This window comes from Notothenia rossii (assembly GCF_949606895.1).
Source record: "Notothenia rossii genome assembly, chromosome: 2".
Classification (NCBI taxonomy): Eukaryota; Metazoa; Chordata; class Actinopteri; order Perciformes; family Nototheniidae; genus Notothenia; species Notothenia rossii.
The window spans coordinates 4,798,373-4,813,372 of record NC_136904.1 but is presented as its reverse complement, the minus strand read 5'-3'; the positions used below and the strand labels follow the sequence as shown (position 1 = coordinate 4,813,372).

At 40.3% G+C, this 15,000-nt stretch overlaps 1 protein-coding gene across 1 annotated transcript in view; it reads left to right on the top strand.

Annotated features, from left to right (window-relative positions):
* The window catches only part of LOC307028840 (insulin-like growth factor 1 receptor), an 82,648-nt gene that overhangs the window by 41,458 nt on the left and 26,190 nt on the right, over window positions 1-15,000 (top strand). Inside the window, 4 exon segments of the mRNA XM_079664185.1 lie at window positions 11,691-11,843; window positions 11,846-11,993; window positions 14,202-14,338; window positions 14,762-14,906. Coding sequence (XP_079520311.1) covers window positions 11,691-11,843; window positions 11,846-11,993; window positions 14,202-14,338; window positions 14,762-14,906 — 583 coding nt within the window.

Below are 15,000 nucleotides of genomic sequence, written 5' to 3'. Positions count from 1 at the left end.
TCACTTTACGGAATAGCACTATAAAGTAGCAAGTGAGTTAAAGTTTCTCACAATAATTCATGAAACAAACACAAATGTTTTATTTCCAATGACTTTTATGCAATGGTTTATATCATGTCATCTAGTGGGGTCCTCTTTTCTCAATGGAATAATGTTTTCTTCTGACTCTCCAACTCTCCAACCAACTCCTAAAAATCGTATTTTACATTTATTTACATGTTCTTTGGCTGATTTCTTAAAATATGGTTTAAATTTGCGATTATTTTTTATTTAAACCAAACTAAGCTCTTTCTCATCCACAGAGCCTGGCACATTATGCTCTACAAAACATGTTTAATGACTATCTAGGGATCGTTGTATGTGAAGTTTTATTTCACAAATCATTGAAACATCACTGAGGCTATGAATGGAAGTAGGGTGTTAAATGTAATTCTGAATATACATAAATCAGTGTTTGATTACCAACCAATGAATGTGGGAACAAAGTGGGAGGTCATGGAGCGCGTTGAGTTTGCAAAATGTGCTTTGTTCCTTCTTAAATAAACAAAAACAAACACCACACTTTCTTTTTAGGCATTACAGTACAGCCCCGTCATAAAGGGAAGGGTAACCCAAAACCAAACCGTACAGGAAGTGGAGTTTCAGCCCGAGGGCTCAGTTCCTGGCAGTCACCATCAACACAATTAATGGAGAGGAACATCCCAATCCCAATATCGACCGCAGCCATTTCCATTTCCCTCTCACATCCTGATCAAATCAAGTTATTTACAAAGCCCAACACCTCCCGGTTGATCCTGTGAATCCAATACGGTGAAGCAGAAACATTTCCCCCCCTTATATAAGATAAGATGTACTTTATTGATACCAATTTGGGACATTTTTGCGTTGCAGAAAAGACAAGGCATTGCACGTAAGAGAAATTAAAAGAGTAGAAATAAACAATAAAAAAATGTTAACATCCTATCATATCATTGTTTTTAATTCATTGGAGCAAGTCTTCAGTGTTTTTGCTCCAAACTTGATTTGTACTCGTTGAAAACTTGTATATTATATTAAACTGTCTTTGTTCAATTACTATACTCCTGTTTTTAGAGTTTAAACCCATAAGTACTATTCTTACTGTATTTTAAGGCTGTAGGCAGTCCATAAAAAAGGGGCTAAATACAGGAAGTAAACACAAAATACAAACATCCTTCCGTACATTTGAAAATGTTTCATAAACACAGGCAACCCTAACCCTAACCCTAATCTGTGGTTGAAGTGAAGGTGATTGTAATTGGGATTTAAATGTTGATAGAAATACAAAAAGGGTATTCAATAATTTACAAGGGTAAACATTAGGGAGATTATTGTTTTAAATGAATAACATTGAATTAAATGTTTTTCAAGCCACTAAGAACAGACATTTTGAGCTACAACCCTAAACTGGCAGCCAGTGATAAAACATGTTTACATTATTTTATCATGACATTGAATTACAAGGCACGCAATTTGCAATGACAATAGAGTTAAATCTTGTTTTTCTAATTCATACTCAGTGGTTTTTCTTGAAAGATGTGAGTGCTGCGTACCGGTACGCCGAACCGGTACTGGACTTGTAAAAAGTTTCGGTTCAAGTCCGGTTAAAACCGGAACGTCGGGAACCGGTACTTGGACTCGCAAAAAAAACTAGCACTTACGTATATTCTCCTTTTTGTTCTAAACCATCTAAAACCTTCCATAGATCGAGAAATTTGCGCTGAGAAAAGACGAAAAACATCGTGTCGGCTTCTGATATGGCGGCCATTACTGAACTCACGAAGTCTCGCAAAATATCGCAACTACTCGCGAGATCTGTGTGACGTCAAGGGAAGCGAGCGATGTGATTGGCTTAGACATAGTGGACAGCGTGGTCGAGTAGTAGTCACAGTGTATACTGTATAGTAGGTGTGTAACAGTGTAATGCGTGTAGTCTACATTACACTCTACCTTTCAGCAAAGTTTTAGGGATTTAGGCTCAGTCAGCTCAGGGACTGTTTGGTTACTTTAGTTTGGTAAATGAAATAAATGTTTGAACTTTATAGAAGTTCACTGTAGTTGCTGTCATAAGTCATTTGTAGACTAAGTGGCAAAAAGTGTTTTTTTTACATTTGTACTTTGTAGAGAAATGTAGACACAAGTTGGAAGGGAGCACAATAAACCTGACGAGTTTGAATTTGAGTTGATTATGAGTTTATTTTAAATTGATAATTAGCTCACAATAAGTTCACTTTAGTTACTCACACAACTTGACACAAGCCATGGGTTCAGGTCCGGACTTATAAGTCCGGACCTGAACCTGAACCTTTGCACTTGAGTCCGGACCTGAACCTGAATGTGAGTCTAGGTACGCAGCACTAAGCATGAGTACTGTGGCGCTGATCTTGTTTATATAAACTAAATCAAATATGACGAGAACATGGCGCCTGTAAACAAGATGGCGTCGCGGACCTAAACAACAACGTGACGTCGGAACTCCGTAAAAACAAAGCTGTCTGCCGTCTGACGCTCTGCTCGACTGATCCTCTTCCTGGAGTCATTATACAGTTTTTGACAAACAGAAATTACTTTAACATTTTTATGGGGAAAATCTGCCTTTTTGGTATGAGGGCGACGCCGCAAGTGCCGCTATTACCCGTCAAGAAAAACAGTTTTTAAAACAGTTTTTTTTAGTGTTAAAATCATTCATCATGTAACACAGTTGAGTCTTTCAAAAGTAATGTTTGCTTAGACTTAAAGTAGAGATCCTAGGTGGGGTTTTATTTTGACAACACCTTTGTGGATCCATCTAATGGACTTTTACAGAGGTTATTAATCAGATTGAATTCCTGTCAAACGTCATATCTTCTAACAACACAACACGGGGGGGGGTTGGTTTACACCTGTGCAATATCTCCAGGTGGGTTTCCAGTCAGTTCCGTTAACAGAGGTGGGAAGTAGTGGAGTACAAATACTTCGTTACTGTACTTAAGTACATTTTTCTGGTATCAGTACTTTACTCCACGACTTATTTTTCTGACAAATTTTTACTTTCTACTTCTTAAATGTTGAACAAAAATACCTGTACTTTCTACTTCTTACATTTTGAACCCAAATACCTGTACTTTCTACTTCTTACATTTTGAACTCAAATACCTGTACTTTCTACTTCTTACATTTTGAACTCAAATACCTGTACTTTCTACTTCTTACATGTTGAACCCAAATACCTGAACTTTCTACTTCTTACATGTTGAACACAAATACCAGTACTTTCTACTTCTTACATGTTGAACTCAAATACCTGTACTTTCTACTTCTTACATGTTGAACTCAAATACCTGAACTTTCTACTTCTTACATGTTGAACTCAAATACATGTACTTTCTACTTCTTACATGTTGAACACAAATACCTGTACTTTCTACTTCTTACATGTTGAACACAAATACCTGTACTTTCTACTTCTTACATGTTGAACTCAAATACCTGTACTTTCTACTTCTTACATGTTGAACTCAAATACCTGTACTTTCTACTTCTTACATGTTGAACTCAAATACCTGTACTTTCTACTTCTTACATGTTGAACTCAAATACCTGTACTTTCTACTTCTTACATGTTGAACTCAAATACCTGTACTTTCTACTTCTTACATGTTGAACTCAAATACCTGAACTTTCTACTTCTTACATGTTGAACTCAAATACATGTACTTTCTACTTCTTACATGTTGAACACAAATACCAGTACTTTCTACTTCTTACATGTTGAACTCAAATACCTGTACTTTCTACTTCTTACATGTTGAACTCAAATACCTGAACTTTCTACTTCTTACATGTTGAACTCAAATACCTGTACTTTCTACTTCTTACATGTTGAACCCAAATACCTGTACTTTCTACTTCTCTCATTTTCCAAACAGACTGGTTCCTTTAGTCTGAATGTGTGTTTGGTGGCGTGATCATTATTATTTAGAGTCATTGCGTGCCTATTGATTTGAACACGATCCGTGTATCCATCATTTCCTGGTCTTCTCTAAAGAAGAGGGACCAATGGAAACGTTGTCATGTTGCCGTTGTTCAGCATGGAAACATTCATTAGCTAACAATGACATTATTGTTCTATGAATATAAAGGGAGGTCAGGTACTCTTTAAAACAGCTGCTAGTTATGGGTACTTTTTACTGAAGTACATTTCAAAGCCTCTTTACTTTTACTTGAGTAAAGAAGTTTAGTCAGTGCTTCTACTTTCACCAGAGTATTTTTAAACACGAGTATCTGTACTTCTACTCGAGTGAAGGATGTGTGTACTCCTCTCGTGCCGTTGACATTAATCCATTGCAGATCTGTATCTGTGTTTCTGGATCCACACGCTGGGCTGTCATCAGTCTAGACGTCTGCCTTTGTTATTGTTGTGAGTAAGTCACACTGCTGAAGCCTGAAGAGTGGGACGTCCTGTTCCCCTCAGCGGCTTCGGCTGTGTACTTTCAAATTCTAGCGCACTCAAGCTGGTTTCTCCAAAATTACATACTCCACCTTTAAGTACTTTAATTATAAAAAACACTTAATATATTTTGTAAAACAAGAAGAGAAGGAGGAAGAGCAAAGGACGGGGGAGGAAAATAAACTTAAAAAGGGGGAAATGTGGAGGGGAAACAAACTGAAAAAACGGAGTAGTTGACTTCTTGTAAATTAATCAAACATAACTGTATTAGGTTGACAAGTTGAACTTCATAACATTTTACCTTTGTTTTTTCTGTCTATCTATTCTATCTGGCGTTCATCAACCACTAATTAAGAGGTGTAATGGAACCCTCGTTATGACACTGACAGGTGTGAGTTTCCCAGCATGCACTCTGCAGACCGGGTGTTTCTGGATCAGCTGATCTTTATCCCACAACGTGATGACACGGTGGAAAACTGCTTCAAAGCGGAGACTCCTAAATACTCCACAGCTACCTTCAGTGACTTTATTCAACCCTTACTTTGTAATGCTATCATTTAAAACATTGGCCAAAGAAGGAGCAAATGAGCTCTATATGGGTTACGTTATTAGACTAGATTTCAGAATGAAATACTCTGTGTGTGCAATTTTTTGTTTTGTGACGGTTGCTCCACTTAAGAATTAAAATAAATAAAATCTCATAAACATAAAATGTTCAAGTTAACGTGTGCAACACAAATCCAAAATGAATTTAAAGTATAAAAAAAAATAGAAAATATGTTTGTGTTGTCTGGCTCCCCCAAGTGGCTGTGTGTGTGTGTGTGTGTGTGTGTGTGTGTGTGTGTGTGTGTGTGTGTGTGTGTGTGTGTGTGTGTGTGTGTGTGTGTGTGTGTGTGTGTGTGTGTGTGTGTGTGTGTGTGTGTGTGTGTGTGTGTGTGTGTGTGTGTGTGTGTGTGTGTGTGTGTGTGTGTGTGTGTGTGTGTGTGTGTGTGTGTGTGTGTGTGTGTGTGTGTGTGTGTGTGTGTGTGTGTGTGTGTGTGTGTGTGTCAGACATAATACACTAAATTAAAGTCAACGTCTCAGTGTGTTTCACCTCACACATTTCCCCCCTTTTTGAAGTGTATTTGCCTCCCCTATCCTTTGCTCTTCCTCCTCTTCCTCTTCCTCCTCCTAATTCTCCACATCCTCTCTTTTTGCTTCTGCATCTGTAAGCGAGGCTTAAATCTGGCCTCCATTAATTTACAGATGTCCATTTAAACTTTGATCCTCTTCAGTGGTCATTTGTAGACCCGAGGCGGTACATTAGCCTCTTTTTTTGTTGTTGCAAATTACACCTTCCCAACACGGCTCCCATCACCCCGTCGCAGAGGTCAGGAGGGAATCCGGGGGGGGGGGGGGGGGGGGTTTGACGGGTGTTGGAGCAGAGAAAGAACATTTTGTGCCAGCACTGGTTCCCTCCTGCTGGTCTCTAACAAGCTGGTGGTGGGACCACACAGGCTGCGTTCTGATTGGTTGGTTCCTCGGTCAGGAGGTCATCTCATGGGCACTGCTGATGGGTGTTTGTCGTATCGGAAAGAGGGCACGAACTAAATTCAGCTGTGGATATGGAGAGCACAAGATGGAAATGATTACCTCAACTGTGGGCAACTTTTGTTCAAATATATAAGCAATCTTTCCAATCCAAATTATCCAGACTCCATTAAACTTCAAAATCGACCCAGAATTAATCGGAATAGAATATATCTTTATTGTCATCATACAAAGTACAACGACATTTCTTTGGCAACTCTCACTGCAGTAAAAAAATACACACAAATAAATAAATAACTAAGAGTGGTAAAAGCAGAGGTAGTAGCGATGACGGTGCAAAGAGATAACATTCAATGTCAATGTGCGTATTTACACTTACAGTCTAAAAACGTTAAATCTACAAAACTGTATAAATGTAGTGTATTCATAAAGGGTTTTAGTAACCAAAGGATGTAAGTATACATACATAGCCATAAATATGTCTACATAGTAGTGGTTGCAGTCTTTGAATCAGACCCTAAGGACTACAAATATGGCTTCTTTCCGGTTTAACACTAGAACCGCCAGAGGTCGCTGTATACCTAAAACCGCCAACGGGTCAAATGTACCCGCTATAGATTTTCAAGGTACAATGTTCTTTTATTTATCATACAGAACAGTGAGTTGTGATCGCACAGGGATGAAACCTATACCAATAGAATCTGTGGACTCTTAGCTTTTCATATGATATAGTGCAGATAGCATGAAGTATAAAATATCGCTACTGTGAGCTATGTGCAAAGTGTCTCTCTCTCTCTCTCTCTCTCTCTCTCTCTCTCTCTCTCTCTCTCTCTCTCTCTCTCTCTCTCTATAACTATCTCTCTATAACTATCTCTCTATTTCTCTCTCTCTCTCTCTCTCTCTATAACTATCTCTCTATCTATCTATCTCTCTCTCTCTCTCTCTCTCTATAACTATCTCTCTATAACTATCTCTCTATTTCTCTCTCTCTCTCTCTCTCTCTCTCTATAACTATCTCTCTATCTATCTATCTCTCTCTCTCTCTCTCTCTCTCTCTCTCTATAACTATTTCTCTATAACTATCTCTCTATTTCTCTATAACTATCTCTCTATAACTATCTCTCTCTCTCTCTCTCTCTCTCTCTCTCTCTCTCTCTCTCTCTCTCTATAACTATCTCTCTCTATCTATCTCTCTCTCTCTCTCTCTCTCTCTATAACTATCTCTCTATTTCTCTCTCTCTCTCTCTCTCTCTATAACTATCTCTCTATCTCTCTCTCTCTCTCTCTCTCTCTATAACTATCTCTCTATCTCTCTCTCTCTCTCTCTCTCTCTATAACTATCTCTCTATAACTATCTCTCTATCTCTCTCTCTCTCTCTCTCTCTCTCTCTCTCTATAACTATCTCTCTATCCATCTCTCTCTCTCTCTATAACTATCTCTCTATAACTATCTCTCTATCTATCTCTCTCTCTCTCTCTCTCTCTCTCTCTCTCTATAACTATCTCTCTATTTCTCTATAACTATCTCTCTATAACTATCTCTCTATAACTATCTCTCTATAACTATCTCTCTCTCTCTCTCTCTCTCTCTCTATAACTATCTCTCTATTTCTCTATAACTATCTCTCTATAACTATCTCTCTCTCTCTCTCTCTCTCTCTCTCTCTCTATCTATAAGGAACCGCAGTAGACATTAGGCGTTGCTATAGCAACACGTCATGTTTACGCTGCACTTTCTATGAGGTAAATATTACCCCATATGGGTATAAATGGCATTTTTATTTGGAATTGTTTTCAATCTGACTTCATATTGACAACAGAGGAAAAGTCACGGACTGGGAGACTTGAATCTTTGATTGAAACAAAGTTCATGGCAGAAAAGAGATACTGGATGCAGGTGTCACAGATCAGGTTTATTTCATATAAAAAGCAAACAGGTTTTGCACCAAAAGCCGTCAAATCATCCCGTTTGCTTTTCACTTTCAACACTTCCATATTTTAGTTCCCTTTGCTTCTGAATTGGTATCATGTTTTTTCTGACTGGGTAATTGGCGCCAGCTCCTCAGAATGAGAAACAGGTTTATTACCAGGTAACACATACAAGGAGTTTGACTTGGTGTTGTGGTGCATACATCAAAAAATAAATAAAACACAGATAGAAAAGTATTTGAAGAAACTATAATGACATAAAAAGATATGGTAAAATATAAAAGTATTAACATTCACTTCTCCTCGTGAACCAAATCACAATTTCTTCCATTTTCTTTTGCCTTTTTTCTCGAATGTTGGCCTCAAGAAGTTCTGTATTTGATTCTCAGTATCAGAGATATAGTCAGAAAGGTGTCGACTATCTGGTTGTGCTTCATGGAGAAACTCAGTAACACAATGTGATGATATAAATAATCAAAGAGTGTTTTATTGCTGGCAGCGACTGAAGGGATGTAACTCAAAATGGCGGTTTTTCCTCCGTTTTTCGGCCATTGCTCCAACCATTGAAATGCTGGTTATTTCACAGGTCATAAATATGTCTTAAAATGATACATACATGTACAAACAATGTGATATAAGTGGGTGATTTGTCCCTTTTTATTCTGGTGGTTCACACACTTTTTTCTGCAGGGCCTACATGCTCCGACAAAAAAGTGCATTTCATTGGGGAAGCATTTAAACGTGACACCGCAGCATCTTTTACTTGTTTACTGTGCAACAACATTCATCAGATGTTCTTACTTCTGCAAAAAAATGGTATGTTTTGCAACTCCCTGGGAATACATTAAAGCCTCACCCTTTTCTCTCCTGCTTGGGAACAACTGGATTAAGTTATTTTTAGGCAAAAAAGGCCAAAATACAAGGCGATTTTCAAATAGAAATGTTGATATTGGCTGGTCTTGTTAAGTATTCTGTTATCATATCTCCCACCTTTCAGATTGCAAGCGTTAGTCATGCACGTCTATAGTCAAACCCTTTTTATTTTGTTGCACTGTGACTTTTATGGCAGCCATTATCCCCCCAAAACACCCTTTCTTCTAACGGAGCACACTAAGTTGGAGGAGTAGAAGAAGCAGCAGATGGTTGGAATCTCTCTGTTGTGTTTCAAGCCTCGGGAATGACTTCCTTTTCCAATTTGACATCTGTTTTTGGGAGACTTTTTTGTTTGTTTTTGTTCAAAGAGCCTTGCAGTCTGTTCCCAGATCTTCGTCTAGTTTCCAGTAGTGTAAACCCGGAGATGTTGACTAGTTTAATGTTAGAAATGAATAGTAAAGGGTCCCCAGAACATAGAAACTGCCGAATGCTAATCTGCATATGTTGGGCAATTTGCACAATTAGCATAAGTTGTGTTAATTAGCATGATGTTGCATTATAGCGTGTGTAAACAATACAGATAAAAGGCCATATTTGTATTCTCTGTGGGCTACCATGGATAGTTTTCTGACCTTTGGATTTAGAGACTATAAGATGGATATGATTACCTCAACTGTGGACAACCTTTCTTCAAATAAATAAGCAATCTGTCCAATCCAAATGATCCCCTAAAACTTCAAAATCGACCCAAAATGCATCAAAATCAGAACCTAGGGACCACAAATATGGCATCTTTTTGGTTAAAACTACCAGTTTGAATCCTGAAAATGTCAGAAATGGATTCAGCATCGTCAATAACCCCAAAAACCACTTGTCCAAATCTGCCAAGCCATTTTTTAACTATTGTCCTTATAAGTTATAATGCAATTTTAATGCCACTTAACGTATCTGATGCTGATGTGTGTGTTGTTTTTGTTGTTGTTGATGATGTTGAATCCATTTCTGACATTTTCAGGATCAGAAAATGGCAGTTTTAACCAGGAAGTGACCATACTTGTGCTCCTGATGCGCTGATTTTGATACATTTTGGGTAGATTTGAACGTGTATGAGACTCAAAACAGCAATTTTTGATCCTGAAAATGTCAGAAATAGATTCAACCTCCTCAAAAAACGCACCAAAAATGTTTCCAAATCAGCCGAGCCATTTTTTAGCTATTGTCTGCATTGATGCTAATTAACTCAACGGATGCTAATTGTGTAAATTGCCCAACATATGCAGGTTATCATCCGGCAGTTTCTATGTGCTGATGACCTGTACTTTACATTTCTAACATAAAAGGCTTCGGGTTCCCATAGTGACGATCTTGCTCGTGCATCACTGAAATATAAACTAGAGAATCTGCAGCTCGCTTGTCTTCACTTTGTTTGACAGAAACGCCGGAGGCAACATGTTGCAACGCGCTTCACAGTTTTATCGCTCGCATCCCATAAACACCGCTCCCTTTCCCCCTCCCTTCGCTCTGGTTCAAACCGGCCTTTCTGACCGAAGAGGATGACATCATGAAAGTTGCAGTTTACCCCCTTTTTCCCTTTTTGTTTACGCCTCACAGGAAACACACGGAAACAGTTTGAAGCGTCTATTTAAAGTGTTTCCATGGCAATTAGTGTTTGTTTCTGAAGGTCCACAGCTTTTCCCTCTGAGATCAGATCCTGTTTGTTCGAGTATTACTTTCATTTTCAATCAGTCTGAGTATTTTCTAGATGAATCAATGAAAACTCTGTGTAAATGAAAGAATAAAATACTTAAAATCCCGACTTTGTATATTTAGAGAGCAAGGAACCAATGTGTATTATACTTCGATCAGTTTTCCATAATCATTTAATGAATTGATTCTGCAAATCGTCCCTTATAGACAGACTCTGTGATTGGTCAATCTCTTAGAGATGTCCCACCCCTTATCACGTACAATGTGTTCGAGTGCTAGCCAATAGAAGCGGAAGTTTTCAACGGTGATGTCACTATGTTTAGGCAGGAAACAGAGATTTTAGCCTCTGCAGACCATTTACATGCACTAAAACCTATATAACACACTACAGGAAAGGGAAAAGTAACTTTCTTTTGCAACTAACTAACTTTTATTTTATTATTAGTCATTTTTATTATTAATAAATCATTTGGTAACAAAAACATCCGTCCCAGTTCCTCCCAGTTCAAGATGATGTCTTTATTCACCATAATATTCACTTTAATATCATATAAAACCAAGAAAAGCAGGAAAAAGTTTTTTAGGGGCAAAAGCTGACACTCAAAATAATGGAGGTGATGAAAGCTTTTTCCACGTATTAAATCAGCGTCGTAACTTAGCTTCCCCGCTTTTAAAAAAAAAGCCACGGCAAGTTGTTGCTTCTTTCTTCACTCAACGTAGTTTCCCTCCCCTGTCATCAGTCACAATATCCTCTTATTTAGAGAAACCACAGCAGCAACTGGACCAGAGACTTCCAGCTGTGATGGGGGGAAAACACGGAGTGGATTTTAGTCTCTGTGGATCTGGGATCTGTTGCTCACCCTGCACCTGGTGTTTTGATCTAATGAAGTGTGTGTGTGTGTGTGTGTGTGTGTGTGTGTGTGTGTGTGTGTGTGTGTGTGTGTGTGTGTGTGTGTGTGTGTGTGTGTGTGTGTGTGTGTGTGTGTGTGTGTGTGTGTGTGTGTGTGTGTGTGTGTGTGTGTGTGTGTGTGTGTGTGTGTGTGTGTGTGTGTGTGTGTGTGTGTGTGTGTGTGTGTGTGTGTGTGTGTGTGTGTGTGTGTGTGTGTGTGTGTGTGTGTGTGTGTGTGTGTGTGACAAAAGTATAATGTGTGATATTGGTCGATATAAATAAACTTTAATTGATTTCTTTCTTTCTCTCCATCAGAGTGTCCAGAGAGGTGTGCACGGCGGGCGTGCACGTTGGAGGGCGAGTGCTGCCACCCTCAGTGTTTGGGCAGCTGTTCATCCCCCAGCAGCGACACATCGTGCGCTGCATGCGTTCATTATTTCCACCGGGGGCGCTGCGTGGCCGACTGCCCCCCGGCACCTTCAGGTTCGAGGGCTGGAGGTGCATCAGTGCTGAACTCTGCTCCAAAGTCCACCTGCCCGACTCCAACAGCTTCTACATCCATGACGGGGAGTGCATGACCGAGTGTCCGAGCGGGTACATGCCCAAGACCCTCAGCAGGTGAGCGACACATGCCCAAAAAATACATGCCCAAAAAATACATGCCCAAAACCCTCAGCAGGTGAGCGACACATGCCCAAAACATACATGCCCAAAACATACATGCCCAAAACCCCAGCAGGTGAGCGATACATGCCCAAAACATACATGCCCAAAACATACATGCCCAAAACCCTCAGCAGGTGAGCGATACATGTCCAAAACATACATGCCCAAAACCCCAGCAGGTGAGCGATACATGCCCAAAACATACATGCCCAAAACATACATGCACAAAACATACATGCCCAAAACCCCAGCAGGTGAGCGATACATGCCAAAAACATACATGCCCAAAACATACATGCCCAAAACCCTCAGCAGGTGAGCGATACATGCCCAAAACATGCATGTCCAAAACACACATGCCCAAAACCCCAGCAGGTGAGCGATACATGCCCAAAACATACATGCCCAAAACCCCCAGCAGGTGAGCGATACATGCCCAAAACATACATGCCCAAAACATACATGCCCAAAACATACATGCCCAAAACATACATGCCCAAAACCCCAGCAGGTGAGCGGTACATGCCCAAAACATACATGCACAAAACATACATGCCCAAAACATACATGCCCAAAACATACATGCCCATAAACCCCAGCAGGTGAGCGATACATGCCCAAAACATACATGCCCAAAACATACATGCCCAAAACATACATGCCCAAAACATACATGCCCATAAACCCCAGCAGGTGAGCGACACATGCCCAAAACATACATGCCCAAACCCCCAGCAGGTGAGCGGTCCTTCCAGTATATAAGATTATTAATGAGGGAGTTCTCAAGACGCCCAACAGGTGAGCTGATTTATGACACATGGAGGAAGTCATCGTGCTCCTGAGAGGACTTACAGTAGGCCTATATAAGATGTGTTGCCGATTTGGGTAAAGTCCTGAGCTTCATAATACACCAACGGAATAAGAAAATAAGAAAAAAAAACACAAGATAGAATAAAATAAGGGATTGAAGGGGTTATAAAGATCACTCCGTCACAGACATTAATCATATTATTTTACATGTGGAAACCATCGTTGTGTCGCGTCAAGGTCATTATTCAAATGTGGGCAGGATGTAGGAAAATAAGATAAGATAATAATATTTCAAACATGTTGTGACTGAGGCTGCAGACGGGACAGACGGGTTTAATATCACTGAAATAAACACAACCCCACTTCTGTCTCTCTTAACCGGTAACACCACATGTTTTGAGGAAAGATAGAGAGTGTGTGTTTGGGAGACATTTCTGACGGGCAGTACGAAATCGTTTTCTGTTCTCCCACATATGTACAAGCATCTTAAGCTTTGCTCTTTAAATGTCAACCAGCTTTCATAGATAACCATTAAAGCATCATATAAATCCTGACCGCTGAAATAAAGCCGCAGGCTGGAGGAGATCTTATTAGGCGCGTTCACACCGGAGTACTTTCCCCGGTTAGTTCCGTTAGTACCCCTTATGTCGCGTTCACACCGGAGTACTTTCCCCGGTTAGCTCCATTAGTACCCGTTATGTCGCGTTCACACCAAAAAGAGAACTTAGTGCCGGGAACTTTTACCCCCATTTCTAGTGCCTGCTGAGAGGTGGTACTCTCCTAATAATAATAAACAAAGTGCATCCAACACAACTTTATTGATATAGCACATTTAAAAACAATAGAGTGCTGTACATCAATACATTTAGACAAAGCTGATAGGACAAAAAAATAAATGTAAAAACACGAGACAATGAAACCATACTTATGTCCACAGACTGAAACACTCTCATACACGATGTCAAATCATTTACAAACACAACAAAATAGAAAATCCCAATTTAAAAAAACATTATATTCTTGCAGAGCTCTTGCGGGGCCACATAAAATGAAGCCGAGGGCCGGATTTGGCCCCCGGGCCTTGAGTTTGACACCCCTGCCTTAGACCATGAGAGCACAGGTTCAATCGAGTTAGAATGAATTGAACTAACAAGAAAAGTGAATCTCTCGTAGACATCACTCAGCTGGTGCTGTCGAACACTGGGAAAGAAACCAGACTAAAGGTCAGGGTGTGAAGCACTGAGAGAACGTCAGTGAAGAGGCATTTGGCATTTCATTGTGTTTTTTATATCACGAGGAAAGCTTCTGCTCTGAGTAACACATGGCGTCTGTTCTCCCCTCTGTCTGCAGCATGTACTGCAAAGCCTGCGATGGTCTGTGCGACAAAGTGTGTGAGGAGAAGGTCATCGACTCCATGGACGCTGCTCAGTCTCTGAAGGGATGCACCGTCATCCAGGGGAACCTGCACATCAACATCAGGAGGGGCCGTGAGTCACACACACACACACACACACACACACACACACACACACACACCCACCCCTACACACTACTTAAAAACAGTTAAAGAGGTTTGATGGTTACATATGGTTGAACCACTAAAGATGCAGTTAAAGCAGAGGGTGTAATCAATACATCAGTGTGTAATAACATTGTGTGTGTGTGTGTGTGTGTGTGTGTGTGTGTGTGTGTGTGTGTGTGTGTGTGTGTGTGTGTGTGTGTGTGTGTGTGTGTGTGTGTGTGTGTGTGTGTGTGTGTGTGTGTGTGTGTGTGTGTGTGTGTGTGTGTGTGTGTGTGTGTGTGTGTGTGTGTGTGTGTGTGTGTGTGTGTGTGTGTGTGTGTGTGTGTGTGTGTGTGTGTGTGTGTGTGTGTGTGTGTGTGTGTGTGTGTGTGTGTGTGTGTGTGTGTAGACAACCTTGTGGCAGAGCTGGAGAGTTTCACCGGGTTGATCCAGAGGGTGACGGGGAACGTGAGGATCAGACACTCACACACTCTGACATCGCTGGCATTCCTGCGCAGCCTGAAACACATCGAGGGGAGAGAGCTGCTGGACGAGTGAGAACACACACACACACACACACACACACACACACACACACACACACACACACACACACACACACACACACAACATCGCTGTTGGCGCCGT